This window comes from Vidua chalybeata, chromosome 32, assembly GCF_026979565.1.
Source record: "Vidua chalybeata isolate OUT-0048 chromosome 32, bVidCha1 merged haplotype, whole genome shotgun sequence".
Classification (NCBI taxonomy): Eukaryota; Metazoa; Chordata; class Aves; order Passeriformes; family Viduidae; genus Vidua; species Vidua chalybeata.
Genome location: NC_071561.1, coordinates 994,174 through 1,011,860, shown reverse-complemented (window position 1 = coordinate 1,011,860; position 17,687 = coordinate 994,174). Strand labels below are relative to the sequence as shown.

Genomic DNA, 17,687 nt, shown 5'->3' with positions numbered 1-17,687 from the left:
AATTTAGGGGGGGAATCCTTGAGGCCCCTGTAGAATTTTGGGGGGGGTCTTTGGGGTCCCTAAATAATTTGGGGTGGGGTCTTTGTGGCCCCCCAATAGAAGAGCACTAAAGCCACGCCCACTTTGATGCGATGCCACGCCCCTTGGGGCGGAGCAGAAACATCACAAGGCCCCAAACAAGGCCACGCCCACCACACATAGCCACGCCCCCTGGCCCCACATCTCCCCAGCGGCGGGCGCGGCCAATCAGCGGCGGGCAGAGGCGGGCGGGGCGCTCCCCTATTGGCCGGCCTTGAGACGGCGCGCTCCTATTGGCCGCGGGGGCGGTGGGGGGGGCGGGGCGAGGCGCGGCGCGCGGCGGCGGCGGCGGGAGCGGCGCGAGAGCGGCTGAGGTGAGCGGGGCCGGGGCCGCGGCCGGGCCGGGGCTCCGCGGGATCCGCGCCCGCGGCGGGCGGGGGAGGCCCCGCGCGGTGCCGGGGGAGCGCGGGGGAGCCGCGGGGAGGCGCGGGCGGGCGGCGCCGCCGTTCCCCGCTCCCCGTTCTCCGTCCGGGCCTCGCGGTGCCGCGCTCACTTCCGCCCTCCCCTCACGCACTCCCGCAGGGCGGCGGCGCTGTTGCCATGGAGACGAGCGCGCATCCCTATTGGCCGCGCGCGCTGGCGTTGCCGGGTTACGTGGCGGGCGCGCGGCCCGGCTGGCAGTGCGCAGGCGCGGTGGCGGCGGCGTCGGCGGCGCTGCTGGCGCTGGGCTGGGCCCTGGGCGGGGCCGGGGGCGGGGCGAAGGGCGGGGCGAAGGGCGGGGCCAGGCGGAGCCCCGCCCGCCGGCTGGTCCTGGGCTGGTTCCTGCTGTGCGCCGGCATCCATGGCGTCCTGGAGGGCTACTTCAGCCTCCGGCACCGCGAGCTGCCCGCCGACACCGGGCTGCTGGCCGAAGTCTGTGAGCACCGCCGGGGGTCCCCGGGGCACCCGCGGGGGGGGGGGCTGGCTTCTTGGCGGGGGGCTTTGGGGAGGGGTCCGCAGGGCAGCGGAGAGCACTGGAGGGGGATTGGGTGCGTGGGGAGGGGTCTCAGGGGGTAGCAGGGGGTCCTGAAGGTTCCCCGGGCATGTGGGGAGGGGTCTTTGGGGCATCTGAGGGGTCCCTGAGCACGTAGGGAGGGGTCCCAAGGGCATCTGAGGGGTCCCTGAGCGCGTGGGAGGGGTCTCAAGGGCATCAGGGGGCACTGGAAATGTGGGGAGGGGGTCCCAGGGGCATCTGAGGGGTCTCTGGGCACGTAGTGAGGGGTCCCTGGGATATCAGGGGGCTCTGAAGGTTCCCTGTATATATGGGGAGGGGTCTCTAGGGCATCAGAGGGCCCTGAAGGTTCCCTGGATATGTGGGGAGGGGTCTTTGGGGCATCTGAGGGGTCCCTGAGCACGTGGGGAGGGGTCCCAAGGGCATCAGAGTACACTGGAGGGGCACTGGGCATTTGAGGAGGGGTCTTTGGGGCATTTGAGGGGTCCCAGGGCACGAGGGGAGGGGTCCCAGGGGCATCTGAGGGGTCCCTGGTCACGTGGGCAGGGGGACAGCGGGTGCTGGGGGTCCCCAGGGGGGTGTGGGGGTCCCCCGCCCCCCCGGTGACCCCTCCCCAAATCGCCAGGGAAGGAATACGCCAAGGCCGACAGCCGCTACATGACGTGAGTTGGGGACACGGGGAGGGGGTGGCCGTGTCCCCGGTGTCCCCGGGTGACCCCGCCCGCTCCGGTGTCCCCTGGCAGGAGCGATGACTTCACGGTTGCCATGGAGACGGTGACAGCCTGGGCCTGGGGTCCCCTGAGCTTCCTCACCTTCCTCGCCCTCCTGCGGCAGCACCCGGCGCGGTTCATCCTGCAGCTCGTCGTGTCCCTGGGTAGGCCTGTCCCCGTGTCACCGTGTCACCGTGTCCCCGTGTCACCATCCCCCTGTCCCCGTGTCACCATCCCCCTGTCCCCGTGTCCCCGTGTCACCATGTCACCCATGTCACCCGTGCCACCATCCCCCTGTCCCCGTGTCACCCATGTAACCTGTGTCACCCGTGCCACCATCCCCCTGTCCCCCTGTCCCCGTGTCACCCATGTAACCTGTGTCACCCGTGCCACCATCCCCCTGTCCCCGTGTCACCCATGTAACCTGTGTCACCCGTGTCACCATCCCCCTGTCCCCGTGTCACCCATGTAACCTGTGTCACCCGTGTCACCATCCCCCTGTCCCCGTGTCACCATCCCCCTGTCCCCGTGTCACCATCCCCCTGTCCCCGTGTCACCATCCCCCTGTCCTCGTGTCCCCGTGTCACCTTTGTCACCATCCCCCTGTCCCAGTGTCACCGTGTCACCGTGTCACCCATGTCACCCATGTCACCCGTGCCACCATCCCCCTGTCCCCGTGTCACCGTGTCACCCGTGTCACTGGTATCACCAGTGCCACCATCCCAGTGTCACTGGTGCCACCATCCCAGTGTCCCCTTGTCCCCAGTGTCCTCATCCCAGTGTCATCAGTGTCCCCATGCCCCCCTGGCCTGTCCCTGTCCCCCTCAGGCTGTCCCTGTCCCCCTGACCCTCCCCTGTCCCCGTCCCTATCCCCTGACTGTCCCCACCCCCCTGAATGTCCCTGTGCCCCCAACCCTCCCCTGTCCCTAGGCTGTCCTTGTCCCTTGACTGTCCCCATCCCTGTCCCCTGTCCCTGTCCCTGTCCCCATCCCTGTCCCCAGGCTGTCCCTGTCGCTGTCTCTGTCCACTGTTCCCGTCCCCAGGCTGTCCCTGTGACTGTCCCCATCCCCGTGCCCGTGCCCTGTCCCCATCCCTGTGCCTGTCTGTGTCCCCATCCCCGTGCCCGTGCCCGTGCCCATGCCCTGAATGTCCCCGTCCCCAGGCTGTCCCTGTCCCCATCCCTGTCCCTGTCCCCAGGCTGTCTCCGTGCCCGTCCCCATCCCCTGACTGTCCCCGTGCCCGTGCCCTGACTGTCCCTGTCCCCATTCCCGTCCCCGTCCCCGTTCCCTGACTGTCCCTGTCCCGTCCCTGTCCCCATCCCTGTCCCCGTCCCCATGCCCTGACTGTCCCTGTCCTGTCCCCGTGCCCTGACTGTCCCCATCCCTGTCCCCGTCCCCGTCCCCGTCCCCGTCCCTGTGCCCGTCTCCGTGCCCTGACCATCCCTGTCCCCGTCCCCATCCCCGTGCCGACTGTCCCCGTCCCATCCCTGTCCCCGTCCCCATCCCTGTCCCCGTCCCCATCCCTGTCCCTGTCCCCATCCCTGTCCCCATCCCTGTCCCGTCCCCATCCCCGTCCCTGTGCCCGTGCCCGTGCCCTGACTGTCCCTGTCCCCATCCCCGTCCCCGTCCCCATCCCCGTCCCCGTCCCCGTGCCCATCCCCGTGCCCGTGCCCTGAGTCCCCGTGCCGCCGCAGGCCAGCTCTACGGTGACGTGCTGTACTTCGCCACGGCGGCGCGGGCGGGCTGGGCGCACAGCGACCCGCACCCCCTTTATTTCTGGGGTTACTTCGTGGGGCTCAACGCGCTCTGGCTGCTCGTGCCCGGCCTGCTGCTGCTGGACGCCGGCCACCAGCTGGCCACGGCCCAGCGCGGCCACGACCGGCCCCGCCACAAGGCCCACTGAGGGCAGGGACCCCCCCAAAAACGCCCCCGGCATGAGGGAGCCCCCCAAAAAATCCCCCCGGGATGAGAGACCCCCCCCCCCCCACGACCGGCCCCGCCACAAAACCCACTGAGGGGAGGGACCCCCGGGATGAGGGATCCCCCCTGGGCTGAGAGACCCCCCCGGGGCTGAGGGATCCCCCCAGAGACCCCCCCAGACTGAAGGACCCCCCCCCAGCCCAAGGGACCCCCCCCCCGCCGAGGGAGGGTTCAGCACCAGGAGGCTCCTGGAGGTGAATTTTGGGACCCCCCCCTCAAAAGCTCAGGGAGAGCGGTTGGAGCCCCCCCCCCCCGTGTTCCCCATGGGGTCCCCCCCCCTCGATTTGGGGGGGGTCTCAGCTTCATTCTCGGGGTCCCCCCCTCATTTTTGGGGGTCCCCCCCACGTTTTTGGGGGTGCGCCGTGGGAACGTCCCTCGTTCCTGGGGGGCAGGGATGGGTTTTAATAAAGGAGATGGAAATGGAGCTCAGGGTCTGCTTTTGGGGGGGCCTGGGGGGCTTGGAGGGGTCCTGGGGGATTTTGGGGGTCCTGGAGGGATTTGGGGGGGGGTCCTGGGGGGTTTTGGAGAGCACTGAGGAGTTTTTGGGGGGTCCTGGTGAGTTTTGAGGGAGTCCTGCCGGGTTTTGGGGGGTCCTGGGGGATTTTGGGGGGTACTGAGGAGTTTTTGGGGGATTGGACCACGTGGGAGGGCGGGGAAGGGGCGGGGTTTGCGGGAGATTGACATGTGAGGGGTGGGGTTACCAGAGGGGCGGGATCTCATCTGGGCTCCGCCCCCGCCGAGCCTGAGCCAATAGGAAATTAGGTCGCTTGTTGTAGCCAATAAGAGGGCGACGTGGGCGGAGCTAAGGATCACGCCAATCAGCACTTGGCGTCTCCTCGCTGCTCCCGCCCACCGATGATTGGCCTTCCGCCACCCAATCAGCGCTCACGTTTACTTCGAGCCGCCCCGCCCCTCTCCGCTCAACCGGCACCTCCGCCAGCCAATCATCTCTCTCCCCCTTCACCTCCCTCCCCCAAAACCAACCAATCACCTCCCTCCCTGCCCGCCTCACCCAATCCCCGCTCTCCCCCGCCGTCACCATGGCAACCCCCATCCCGCCTCCCCTCCCCGGAGGCGGAGGGAGGAAAGGCGGGACTTCCGCCGCCCTCCGGGCCAATCAGGGCGCGCCGCCTCCTCCGCCGGCCAATGGCGCGGCGCGGCGCGGGCGAGGCGGAAGCGCGCGCGGGGTCGGAGGTCGCGGCTGTTGATGTTGACACGGCCCCGGCGGCCGCAGCGCCCGCGGCCCCTCAGCGCCGGGGGGGCCCCAGCGCCCCCCGCCCGCGGCCCCCCCGCCCCCCGCGCGCCGCCGCCGCCCCCCGGCCCGCCCCGAGCCCCGCGCCGCCCCCCCCGCCCCATGCGCGCCCCGCCATGACGATCCTCCCGAAGAAGAAGCCGGTACCGGCGCCCGACGGCGATGGCGATTCCGGCCCGGACGCGGGGCCCGAGCGCGGAGCGGACGCGGGGCCCGAGCGAGGCCCCGGAGGCGTCGGCGAACCCGGCGGCCCCGGCGTGGGGGGGCCGCGGCCTCGCGCCTCGCCGCCGCCGCCGCTGCGGGGCTGGGCCGGGCTGCCCGGAGCCGCCGGGTCCCCCCCGCCCGCCGGGCCCGGCGGCCCCGGTAACGGCGGGCCCGGCTCCGCCGACGGCCCCGCGGCGCTGCTGGGGCTGGAGGCGGCGGCGCTGGGGCTGCCCGAGCCCCGCGGGCCCGGCTGCGGCGGCGGCGGCGGCGGCGGCCCCGGGCACAGCAAGCGGCGGCGGCGCGGCGGGGCCGGGCCCAGCGGGGGCCCCGCGGGGTCGGGCCCCGGCGGGATCGGGCTGGGGATGGGGCTGGGCCCCGCCTGCGGCAGCCCCGGGCCCGACGAGGCGGGAGGAGGCTACAACAGCGAGGATGAGTACGAGGCCGGCAGGGTGGAGATGGACCCGGCCACGGCCGAGCAGGTGCGGGGACACCGGGGGGGACCGGGGGGACACCGGGGGGGACACCGGGGACAGCGAGGGGACACCGGAGGGGACTGAGGGGACAGCGCGGGGGCATCTGGGGACACCGGGAGATACCGGGGGGACACTGGGTGACATCAGGGGGACACCGGGGGGACCGGGGAGGAGCAGGGACAGCGCGGGGACACCGGGAGATACCGGGGAGGACCTGGCGGGACACCGGGGGGGACATCAGGGAGCACCAGGGGGACACCGGGGACACCGGGGGGGGACTGGGTGACATCTGGGAACACCGGGAGATACCGGGGCCACACCGGGGGTTCGGTGTCCCCGACGTTGTCGCGTCGTCGTCGTCGTCCCCTTTTTGCCGCTCTCTGTCCCCAAGTTGTCGCCGCTTTCGCTCCCCCATTTTGGGACCCTTCTCTGCCCCCCCAAGTTTTCCCAGCCCCCCCCCCCCCCCCCCCTTTTTCCCTGCTGCCCTGGGATCCCCCCCCCCCCACCATTCCCTGGTGTCCCCTCTTGGTGACACCCCCGGATCCCCCCCTCCCCCTTTCTGACCCCCCCAAGCCCCCCCAGGACCCCCCAAGTTCCTGAAGAACCCCCCCAGCCCCAAGAACCCCCCTGAGCCCCCCCTTTTTTCTCCCCATTCCCCCCTTTGTGACCCCACCCCTCATCCCCTGTGGCTCCATCAGCTCTCCCTGTCTCATGCCCCCCCCCAATGACCCGGGGGACCCCCAGGACCCCCCTGGACCCCCCAAGTCCCTGAAGGGCCCCCACAACCCCCCAGGAACCCCCCAAGTCTCCCAAGAACCCCCTCCCCCCCCGAACTCCCCCTTTTTTCTCCCTTTGTGACCCCCACCCCTCATCCCCTGCGGCTCCATCAGCTCCCCCATCCCATACCCCCCCAAAATGACCCTGGGGACCCCCAGGACCCCCCCAGGCACCCCCGGGACCCCCGGGACCCCTCCCCGCACCCCCCAAGTCCCTGAAGGACCCCAAGAACCCCCCTGAACCTCCCCTTTCCCCCCCCTCAGTGACCCCCACCCCTCATCCCCTTTGGCTCCATCAGCTCTCCCTGTCTCATACCCCCCCCCAAAATGACCCTGGGGACCCCCAAGCCCCCCCCAGGCACCCCCGGGACCCCCGGGACCCCCCCGAGCCCGGCTGTGTCTCCAGCAGGAGCACCGGTTCGAGAAGGCTCTGCGGGAGAAGAAAGGCTTCATCATCAAGCGCATGAAGGAGGACGGGGCCTGTCTGTTCCGGGCCGTGGGTGAGCCCCAAAAATGCCCAAAATCCCCCCAAAAAATCCCCCCAGAGCCCCCCCCCACACCCCCCCCACTGTCACCTGCGTGTCCCCTCCCTCAGCTGATCAGGTGTACGGAGACCAGGACATGCACGAGGTGGTGAGGAAGCACTGCATGGACTACCTGGTGAGGCACTGGGGGGCACTGGGGGGCACTGGGATGGACTGGGAGGGACTGGGATGGACTGGGAGGGACTGGGATGGACTGGGATAGCACTGGGATGGACTGGGATGGACTGGGAGGGACTGGGATGGACTGGGATGGACTGGGATAGCACTGGGATGGACTGGGGGGCACTGGGAGGGCACTGGGGGGCACTGGGATAGCACTGGGATGGACTGGGATGGACTGGGAGGGCACTGGGATGGACTGGGATGGACTGGGAGGGACTGGGGGGCACTGGGAGGGTGCTCCGAGCCCTGGGGGCAGCAGGCTGCTGTTCCCTCCCCCCTCCTCCAGTGTCCCCAGGGCTCCCCCACTCCTGTCCCCAGTGTCCCCTGTGGTGCTGTGCGCGTCCCCAACTGTCCCCAGCTGTCCCCGTGTCCCTGTGTCCCCATCCTGTCCCTGTATCCCCGTGTCCCCAGCTGTCCCTGTGTCCCCATGCTGTCCCCATGTCCCCATGGTGTCCCCATGTCCCCATGCTGTCCCCATGTCCCTGTGTCCCCATGGTGTCCCTGTGTCCCCATGCTGTCCCCGTGTCCCCATGGTGTCCCCATGTCCCTGTGTCCCCATGTCCCCATGCTGTCCCCATGTCCCCATGGTGTCCCCATGTCCCCATGTCCCCATGTCCCCATGCTGTCCCCATGTCCCCATGTCCCTATGCTGTCCCCATGTCCCCATGCTGTCCCCATGTCCCTATGCTGTCCCCATGTCCCCATGGTGTCCCCGTGTCCCCATGTCCCCATGTCCCCATGCTGTCCCCATGCTGTCCCCATGCTGTCCCCATGTCCCCATGGTGTCCCCGTGTCCCCAGCTGTCCCCATGTCCCCGTGTCCCCATGGTGTCCCCATGTCCCCGTGTCCCCATGGTGTCCCCGTGTCTCCGTGTCCCCATGGTGTCCCCATGGTGTCCCCGTGTCCCCAGCTGTCCCCATGTCCCCATGTCCCCATGGTGTCCCTGTGTCCCCAGATGAAGAACGCCGATTACTTCTCCAACTACGTCACGGAGGATTTCACCACCTACATCAACCGCAAGCGCAAGAGCACGTGCCACGGGAACCACATCGAGATGCAGGCCATGGCCGAGATGTACAACCGGCCCGTCGAGGTCTACCAGTACGGCACTGGTGCGTGCCCGGGCACTGGGAGCGCTGGGCAGGGGGCCCAGGGGAACTGGGAGCACTGGGCAGGGGGCACCCGGGCACTGGGAGCACTGGGCAGGGGGCACCCGGGCACTGGGAGCACTGGGAAAGGGGCACCCGGGCACTGGGAGCACTGGGCAGGGGTCCCAGGGGAACTGGGAGCACTGGGCAGGGGTCCCAGGGGAACTGGGAGCACTGGGCAGGGGGCACTGAGGAACTGGGAGTAATGGGCAGGGGTCCCAGGGGAACTGGGAGCACTGGGCAGGGGGCACTGAGGAACTGGGAGCACTGGGAGAGGGTCCCAGGGGAACTGGGAGCACTGGGAGACGGTCACCCGGGCACTGGGCAGGGGGCACCCGGGCACTGGGAGCACTGGGAGAGGGTCACCCGGGCACTGGGAGCAAAGGGCAGGGGTCCCAGGGGAACTGGGAGCACTGGGCAGGGGGCACCTGGGCACTGGGAGCGCTGGGCAGAGGGCCCAGGGGAACTGGGAGCACTGGGAGAGGGGCACCCGGGCACTGGGAGCACTGGGCAGGGGGCACTGAGGAACTGGGAGCACTGGGGAGGGGTCCCATGGGCACTGGGAGCGCTGGGCAGGGGGCCCAGGGGAACTGGGAGCACTGGGCAGGGGGCACTGAGGAACTGGGAGTAATGGGCAGGGGTCCCAGGGGAACTGGGAGCACTGGGCAGGGGGCACCTGGGCACTGGGAGCGCTGGGCAGAGGGCCCAGGGGAACTGGGAGCACTGGGAGAGGGGCACCCGGGCACTGGGAGCACTGGGCAGGGGTCCTAGGGGAACTGGGAGCACTGGGAAAGGGTCACCCGGGCACTGGGAGCACTGGGCAGGGGTCCCAGGGGAACTGGGAGCACTGGGAAAGGGTCACCTGGGCACTGGGAGCACTGGGCAGGGGTCCCAGGGGAACTGGGAGCACTGGGAGACGGTCACCCAGGCACTGGGCAGGGGGCACCCGGGCACTGGGAGCACTGGGGAGGGGTCCCAGGTGCCATTTTGGGGGTCCCAGCTGATTTTTTGGGGATCCCAGCGGGATTTTTGGGTGTCCCAGGTGTTTTTGGAATCCTGTCTGGTTTTTGGGGATCCCTGCTGCCATTTGGGGATCCCATTTTATTTGCTCCCAGCTGGATCTTTGGAGATCCCGGCCATTCTTAGGAATCCCAGCTGGATTTCGGGGTCCCAGCTGGTTTTTGAGGCTTCCAGCTGGATTTTTTTGGATCCCATCTAGATTTTTGGGGTCCCAGCTGGATTTTGGGGTCCCCCAGAGCCCATCAGCACGTTGGAGATCCCAGCTGGATTTTCAGGGATCCCAGTCAGTTTTTGGGATCCCATCTGGATTTTTGGAGATCCCAGCTGTTTTTCGGGGATTCCATCTGGATTTTTGGGATCCCATCTAGATTTTTTTGGATCCCATCTGGATTTTTGGAGATCCCAGCTGGATTTCGGGGATCCCATCTGGATTTTTGGGATCCCATCTCCATTTTCGGGGGTCCCATCTGGATTTTTGGGATCCCAGCTGGATTTTTTTGGATCCCATCTGGATTTTTGGAGATCCCAGCTGTTTTTTGGGGATCCCATCTGGATTTTTTGGATCCCATCTGGATTTTTTTGGATCCCATCTGGATTTTTGGAGATCCCAGCTGGATCTTGGGGTCCCCCAGAGCCCATCAACACATTGGAGATCCCAGCTGGATTTTCAGGGATCCCAGTCACTTTTTGAGGAACCCATCTGGATTTTTGGGGGTCCCATCTCCATTTTCGGGGGTCCCATCTGGATTTCGGGGGTCCCACGTGGATTTTGGGGTCCCCCAGAGCCCATCAACACGTTCCACGGGATCCAGCACAACGAGGACGAGCCCATCCGGGTCAGCTACCACCGCAACATCCACTACAACTCCGTGGTGAACCCCAACAAGGCGACCATCGGCGTGGGGCTGGGGCTGCCCTCCTTCAAACCGGGGGTACGGGGGCACCCCGGCTTTGGGGGGGGGGGCACCCCGAATTTGGGGGGTGGGGAGTCTGATTTGGGGGGAGGGAACCCGAATTTGGGGTGTGGGACCCCCAGTTTGGGGTCTGGGGATTCTGATTTAGGGGGTGGGAACCCGAATTTGGGGTGTGGGACCCCCAGTTTGGGGTCTGGGGAGTCTGATTTGGGGGGTGGGAACCCGAATTTGGGGTGTGGGACCCCCAGTTTGGGGTCTGGGGATTCTGATTTGGGGGGTGGGACCTCGAGTTTGGGGTGTGGGACCCCCAGTTTGGGGTCTGGGGAGTCTGATTTGGGGGGTGGGACCTCGAGTTTGGGGTGTGGGGCCTCGAATTTGGGGGGTGGGGAGTCTGATTTGGGGGGTGGGACCCCCAGTTTGGGGGGTGGGACCTCGAATTTGTGGGGTGGGACCTCAAATTTGGGGTGTGGGACCCCCAGTTTGGGGTCTGGGGATTCTGATTTGGGGGTGGAACCTCGAGTTTGGGGGGTGGGACCTCGAATTTGGGGGGTGGGGAATCTGATTTGGGGATGGGACCCCAACTTTGGGGATTCTGATTTGGGGGGTGGGACCCCCATTTTGGGGGGGGGGGACTCTGATTTGGGGATGGGACCCCTGCATGTCCCATGGTGTCCCCTGTGTGTCCCCAGTGTCCCACAGCGACCCCTCACGTCCCTGTGTCCCCGGTGTCCCCATGTCCCCAATGTCCCCTCACGTCAAGGTGTCCCGTGTCCCCAATGTCCCTCCTGTCTCCTCATGTCCCCATGTCCCCTGTCCCCTCACAGTGTCCCATGTCCCCATGTCCCCAGTGTCCCGTGTCCCCAATGTCCCCATGTCCCCAATGTCCCTGTGTCCCCTGACCGCGCCCGTGTCCCCAGTGTCCCCGTGTCCCCAATGTCCCCAATGTCCCCAATGTCCCCGTGTCCCCAATGTCCCCAATGTCCCCGTGTCCCCAATGTCCCCAATGTCCCCAATGTCCCCAATGTCCCCAATGTCCCCGTGTCCCCAATGTCCCCAATGTCCCCATGTCCCCAATGTCCCCATGTCCCCAATGTCCCATGTCCCCGTGTCCCCAGTGTCCCCAATGTCCCCAATATCCCCAATGTCCCCATGTCCCAATGTCCCCAATGTCCCCAATGTCCCCAATATCCCCAATGTCCCCATGTCCCGTGTCCCCTGATGTCCCCAATGTCCCATGTCCCCATGTCCCGTGTCCCCTGATGTCCCCAATGTCCCCATGTCCCCATGTCCCGTGTCCCCTGATGTCCCCAATATCCCCAATGTCCCCATGTCCCAATGTCCCCAATGTCCCCAATATCCCCAATGTCCCCATGTCCCGTGTCCCCTGATGTCCCCAATGTCCCATGTCCCCATGTCCCGTGTCCCCTGATGTCCCCAATATCCCCAATGTCCCCATGTCCCGTGTCCCCTGATGTCCCCAATGTCCCCATGTCCCGTGTCCCCTGATGTCCCCAGTGTCCCCATGTCCCCATGTCCCCTGTGCCGTGTCCCCAGCTGGCGGAGCAGTCCCTGATGAAGAGCGCCATCAAGACGTCGGAGGAGTCGTGGATCGAGCAGCAGATGCTGGAGGACAAGAAGCGCGCCACCGACTGGGAGGCCACCAACGAGGCCATCGAGGAGCAGGTGGCCCGCGAGTCCTACCTGCAGTGGCTGCGCGACCAGGAGAAGCAGGCGCGGCAGGTGGGGTCCTGGTGTCACCTCCCGTGTCACCCTCGGTGTCCCTGCCATGCCCTGGTGTCACCTCCCGTGTCACCCTCGGTGTCCCTGCCATGTCCTGGTGTCACCTCCTGTGTCACCCTCGGTGTCCCTGCCATGTCCTGGTGTCACCTCCCGTGTCACCCTCGGTGTCCCTGCCATGTCCTGGTGTCACCTCCCGTGTCACCCTCGGTGTCCCTGCCATGCCCTGGTGTCACCTCCCGTGTCACCCTCGGTGTCCCTGCCATGTCCTGGTGTCACCTCCCGTGTCACCCTCGGTGTCCCTGCCATGTCCTGGTGTCACCTCCCGTGTCACCCTCGGTGTCCCTGCCATCCCCTGGTGTCCCATCAGTGTCCCCTGGTGTCCCCACGGCCACACCGTGGCCACGGCCAGCGGCCTCGAGGAGTGGAGTGACCGCTGACCCCGGTGTCCTGTTCTTGTCCCCATGTCCCCATGTCCTGTGGTCACTCTGTGGTCACCCTGGTGTCCCCTATGGTCACTCTGGTCACTCTGTGGTCACTCTGTGGTCACTCTGCTGTCCCCCGTGGTCACTTTGTGGTCACTCTGTGGTCACTCTGCTGTCCCCTGTGGTCACTCTGGTCACCCTGGTGTCCCCTGTGGTCACTCTGTGGTCACTCTGGTGTCCCCCGTGGTCACTCTGTGGTCACTCTGTGGTCACTCTGCTGTCCCCCGTGGTCACTTTGTGGTCACTCTGTGGTCACTCTGTGGTCACTCTGTGGTCACTCTGCTGTCCCCCGTGGTCACTTTGTGGTCACTCTGTGGTCACTCTGCTGTCCCCTGTGGTCACTCTGGTCACCCTGGTGTCCCCTGTGGTCACTCTGTGGTCACTCTGGTGTCCCCCGTGGTCACTCTGTGGTCACTCTGTGGTCACTCTGCTGTCCCCCGTGGTCACTTTGTGGTCACTCTGTGGTCACTCTGTGGTCACTCTGTGGTCACTCTGGTGTCCCCCGTGGTCACTCTGAGGTCACTCTGGTCACTCCCTGGTCACTCTGCTGTCCCCCGTGGTCACTCTGTGGTCACTCTGTGGTCACTCTGTGGTCACTCTGTGGTCACTCTGCTGTCCCCCGTGGTCACTCTGCTGTCCCCCGTGGTCACTCTGTGGTCACTCTGTGGTCACTCTGAGGTCACTCTGTGGTCACTCTGGTCACTCCCTGGTCACTCTGGTGTCCCCACAGCCCCGCAAGGCCAGCGCCACGTGCAGCTCGGCCACGGCGGCCGCGGCCAGTGGCCTGGAGGAGTGGAGTGGCCGCTCGCCGCGGCCCCGCAGCGCCGCCCCCTCCCCCGAGCACCCCGGGCTGCACCCCGAGACCCCCGGCCCCAAACCGCCCTCGCCCGGAGCCCCCCCCGCCGGAAAGCCCCCCTCGCCCTGCGCCCCAGGTGGGACTGGGGGCACTGGGGGACTGAACTGGGAGCACTGGGAGCACTGGGAAACCAAACTGGGGGCACTGGGGGCACTGGGGGACTGAACTGGGAGCACTGGGGAACCAAACTGGGGGCACTGGGAGCACTGGGAGCACTGGGAGCACTGGGGGACCAAACTGGGGGCACTGGGGAACCAAACTGGGGGCACTGGGAGCACTGGGAGCACTGGGGGACCAAACTGGGGGCACTGGGGAACCAAACTGGGGGCACTGGGAGCACTGGGAGCACTGGGAGCACTGGGGGCACTGGGGGACCAAACTGGGGGCACTGGGGGCACTGGGGGACTGAACTGGGAGCACTGGGGAACCAAACTGGGGGCACTGGGAGCACTGGGAGCACTGGGAGCACTGGGGGACCAAACTGGGGGCACTGGGGAACCAAACTGGGGGCACTGGGAGCACTGGGAGCACTGGGGGACCAAACTGGGGGCACTGGGGAACCAAACTGGGGGCACTGGGAGCACTGGGAGCACTGGGAGCACTGGGGGCACTGGGGGACCAAACTGGGGGCACTGGGGGCACTGGGGGACTGAACTGGGAGCACTGGGGAACCAAACTGGGGGCACTGGGAGCACTGGGAGCACTGGGAGCACTGGGGGACCAAACTGGGGGCACTGGGAGCATTGGGAGCACTGGGGGACCAAACTGGGAGCACTGGGAGCACTGGGAAACCAAACTGGGGGCACTGGGAGCATTGGGAAACCAAACTGGGGGCACTGGGGGCACTGGGGGACCAAACTGGGAGCACTGGGAGCCCAGACTGGGATTTGGGGGATACTGGGACCCCCAAACTGGAACTGGAGCACACCGGGCCCCCCAAACCAGTTCCTGTGGGGGGGTACTGGGACCCCAACATGGGACTGGGGAATAGGGACGGGTTTGGGGTTTTTGGGGTGTCCCTGCCTCAGTTTTGGGGTTTTTGGGGTGTCCCTGCCCCGGTTTTGGGGTTTTTGGGGTGTCGCTGACCCCATTTGGGGTTTGAGGTTTTTGGGGTGTCGCTGACCCCGGTTTGGGTTTTTGGGGTGTCCCTGCCCCGTTTTGGAATTTTTGGGGTGTCGCTGACCCAGTTTTGGGGTTTTGGGGTGTCGCTGACCCTGGTTTGGGGTTTGGGGTTTTTGGGGTGTCACTGCCCCCGATTTGGGTTTTTTGGGGTGTCGCTGACCCCGTTTGGGTTTTTTGGGGTGTCGCTGACCCCGTTTTGGGTTTTTGGGTTGTCCCTGCCCCGGTTTGGGGTTTTTGGGGTGTCGCTGACCCCGGTTTGGGGTTTGGGGTTTTTGGGGTGTCCCTGCCCCGGTTTGGGGTTTTTGGGGTGTCGCTGACCCCGGTTTGGGGTTTGGGGTTTTTGGGGTGTCCCTGCCCCGGTTTGGGGTTTTGGGGTGTCGCTGACCCCGGTTTGGGGTTTGGGGTTTTTGGGGTGTCCCTGCCCCGGTTTGGGGTTTTTGGGGTGTCGCTGACCCCGTTTGGGTTTTTTGGGGTGTCGCTGACCCCGTTTGGGGTTTGGGGTTTTTGGGGTGTCGCTGACCCCGCTCTCCCCAGGGACCAGCAGCCAGCTGGGGGGCGCGGGCCGGGCCACGCCGCCGCTGGTGTCGCTGTACCCCGCGCTCGAGTGCCGCGCCATCATGCAGCAGATGTCCCCGACCGCCTTCGGTGAGCGCGGCCGGGGGGCTGGGGGGAATTTGGGGGGATCGGGGGGGAATTTGGGGGGATCGGGGGGAATTTGGGGGGATCGGGGGGGAGTTTGGGGGGATCGGGGGGGAGTTTGGGGGGATCGGGGGGGAATTTGGGGGGGTTAGGGGCGGCTTTTGGGGGGTTAGGGTCCTTTTTGGGGGATTTAGGGGCGGGTTTTTGGGGGGGTAGGGGAGGTTTTTGGGGGGGTTTAGGGGCGGTTTTTGGGGGGTTAGGATCTTTTTTGGGGATTAGGGCATTTTTGGGGGGGTTTAGGGGCAGGTTTTGGGGTTAGGGTCCTTTTTGGGCGATGTAGGGCTGTTTTTGGGGGGATTTAGGGGTGGTTTTGGGAGGGTTAGGATCTTTTTGGGGGGATTTAGGGGCGGTTTGGGGGGTTAGGATGTTTTTTGGGGGATTTAGGGTCCTTTCTGAGGGATTTAGGGGCGGTTTAGGGGATTTAGGGGCGTTTTGGGGGGGTTAGGATGTTTTTTGGGGGATTTAGGGTCCTTTTTGAGGGATTTAGGGGCGGTTTAGGGGATTTAGGGGCGTTTTGGGGGGTTAGGATGTTTTTTGGGGGATTTAGGGTCCTTTTTGAGGGATTTCGGGGAGGTTTAGGGGATTTAGGGGCGTTTTGGGGGGGTTAGGACCTTTTTTGGGGGATTAGGGACATTTTTGGGGGGTTTAGGGGCAGGTTTTGAGGGGATTTAGGGTCCTTTTTGGCGGATTTAGGGGCGTTCTGGGGGGGTTAGTGGCATTTTTGGGGGGGTTAGGGTCCTTTTTGGGGGATTTTGGGGGGATTTAGGGTCACTTGGATGGTTTTTGGGGGATTTAGGGTCATTTTTGGGGGATATAAGGTGTTTTTGGGGGGGATTTAGGGTTGTTTTGGGGGGTTTTAGGTAGTTTTTGGTGGGATTTAGGGTCCTTTTGTTGTTTTAAAGTGGTTTTTGGGTTGTTTTAGGATCATTTTTGGGGGATTTAGAGTAATTTTTGTGAGTTTAAGGTGGCTTGGGGGGATTTAGGGTCCTTTTTGTGGGTTTAAGGTGGTTTTTGGGTTGTTTTAGGGTCATTTTTATGTGTTTAAGGTGGTTTTGGGGGGATATAGGATCATTTTTATGGGATTAAGGTGGTTTTTAGGAGCTTTAGGGTGGTTTGGGGTTATTTTAGGGTCATTTTTATGGGTTTAAGGTGGTTTTTGGGGGATATAGGGTCATTTTATGGGTTTAAGGTGTTTTTTGGGTTATTTTAAGGTCATTTTTATATGTTTAAGCAGTTTTTAGGAGTTTTAGGGTGGTTTGGGGTTATTTTAAGGTCATTTTTATGGGTTTAAGGTGATTTTGGGGAGATAAAGGGTCATTTCTGTGGCTTTAAGCTGGTTTTTGGGTTGTTTTAGGGTCATTTTTATGTATTTAAGGTGGTTTTGGGGGGATATAGGATCATTTTTATGGGATTAAGGCGGTTTTTAGGAGCTTTAGGGTGGTTTGGTGTCATTTTAGGGTCATTTTTATGTGTTTAAGGTGGTTTTTTGGGGGATATAGGATCATTTTTATGGGATTAAGGTGGTTTTTAGGAGCTTTAGGGTGGTTTGGGGTTATTTTAAGGTCATTTTTATGGGTTTAAGGTGATTTTGGGGAGATAAAGGGCCATTTCTGTGGCTTTAAGGTGGTTTTGGGGTTATTTTAAGGTCATTTTTCTGCCTTTAAACCGTTTTTTTGGGTTCATTTTCGGTGTTGGGGATCATTGTGGGCCAGCATTTTGTCTGAAATGAAAGGGAACGTTGTGTTTTCCCCGCGTGCCCAGGCCTGAACGACTGGGAGGACGACGAGATCCTGGCGTCGGTGCTGGCGGTGTCGCAGCAGGAGTACCTGGAGACCATGAAAACCTCGCGCCACAGAGACCCCGCCGCCGACAAGAGTTGATATTGAACCCCCGGACTGCGACCCCCCCAAAGCCCCCCACCCCCTCCAGGGACCCTCCCCCCCCACCCGAAACAAACAAACAAACAAACAAACAAACAAACAAACCACGGCCGACCCCCCCCCCTCTGCCCCCCAAAACACCCCCGCCCCCCCCCCCAAAAAAAAACCAAAACACCGCAGGGACCTCTCGGTGCGTGGCGGCCCCGGCTGAGGGGGGGGCTCATTTTGGGGGTGACGGCAAAAAAAAAAAAAAAAACAAACACCCCCTCGGCAAAAGTGGGGAGGGGGACACAGCGCTGGACGCCGCGGATGAACCTCGGCTTTTTTTTTGGGGGGGGGGGGGGCGGGAGAAGAAGAAAAGATGATGGAGATGGAAATGAAGACCCCTCCTCAAAATTACAGCTGGAAGGAAGAGTGGGGGGATGGTGGGGGAGGGGCTGCTGGTTTTTTTTTTGGTAGGGTCTTCTCTGCCTTCCCCTCCCCCCACCGTGGGATTCTGCTGTGTGGGGGATGGGAAAGGGGGGGGGGAGGGGGTCCTCACTGTGCCCCTCCCCCCTCCCTCCGAGTATCGAGCCCCCCACCAGCACCTGGGGGGAGAGGGGGGGAAGGGGCGGCCGGGGGTGCTGCCCCCCCACACCCCCCGCACCCCGGTATTAAACTGATGCCCAGCAGCCCCCTGGCCCCGTCTGTTCGTGGGGGGCTCCGCCCCCTCCCCC

General features: G+C 64.7%; 2 protein-coding genes across 3 annotated transcripts; both read left to right on the top strand.

The window, feature by feature from the left end:
• The first annotated feature begins 346 nt into the window (after positions 1–346).
• On the top strand, positions 347–4,122 carry LOC128801881 (3-beta-hydroxysteroid-Delta(8),Delta(7)-isomerase-like). Its single transcript, XM_053968025.1, has 5 exons — positions 347–392; positions 601–934; positions 1,635–1,671; positions 1,753–1,883; positions 3,413–4,122. The coding sequence occupies exons 2-5, from the start codon at positions 619–621 to the stop codon at positions 3,619–3,621; spliced, it is 693 nt and encodes a 230-aa protein (XP_053824000.1). The 5' UTR covers positions 347–392; positions 601–618; the 3' UTR covers positions 3,622–4,122.
• Positions 4,123–5,015: 893 nt separating this feature from the next.
• OTUD5 (OTU deubiquitinase 5) lies at positions 5,016–17,642 on the top strand. 2 transcript variants are annotated; one of them, XM_053968021.1, is made up of 9 exons: positions 5,016–5,633; positions 6,810–6,903; positions 6,999–7,063; positions 8,066–8,222; positions 10,062–10,210; positions 11,747–11,932; positions 13,145–13,346; positions 14,927–15,037; positions 16,853–17,642. In XM_053968021.1, the coding sequence occupies exons 1-9, from the start codon at positions 5,067–5,069 to the stop codon at positions 16,969–16,971; spliced, it is 1,650 nt and encodes a 549-aa protein (XP_053823996.1). In that variant the 5' UTR covers positions 5,016–5,066; the 3' UTR covers positions 16,972–17,642. The 2 variants fall into 2 exon arrangements, with proteins under 2 accessions (XP_053823996.1, XP_053823997.1); XM_053968022.1 differs by having other exon boundaries at positions 5,480–5,633; positions 6,813–6,903.
• The last annotated feature ends 45 nt before the right edge of the window (positions 17,643–17,687 follow it).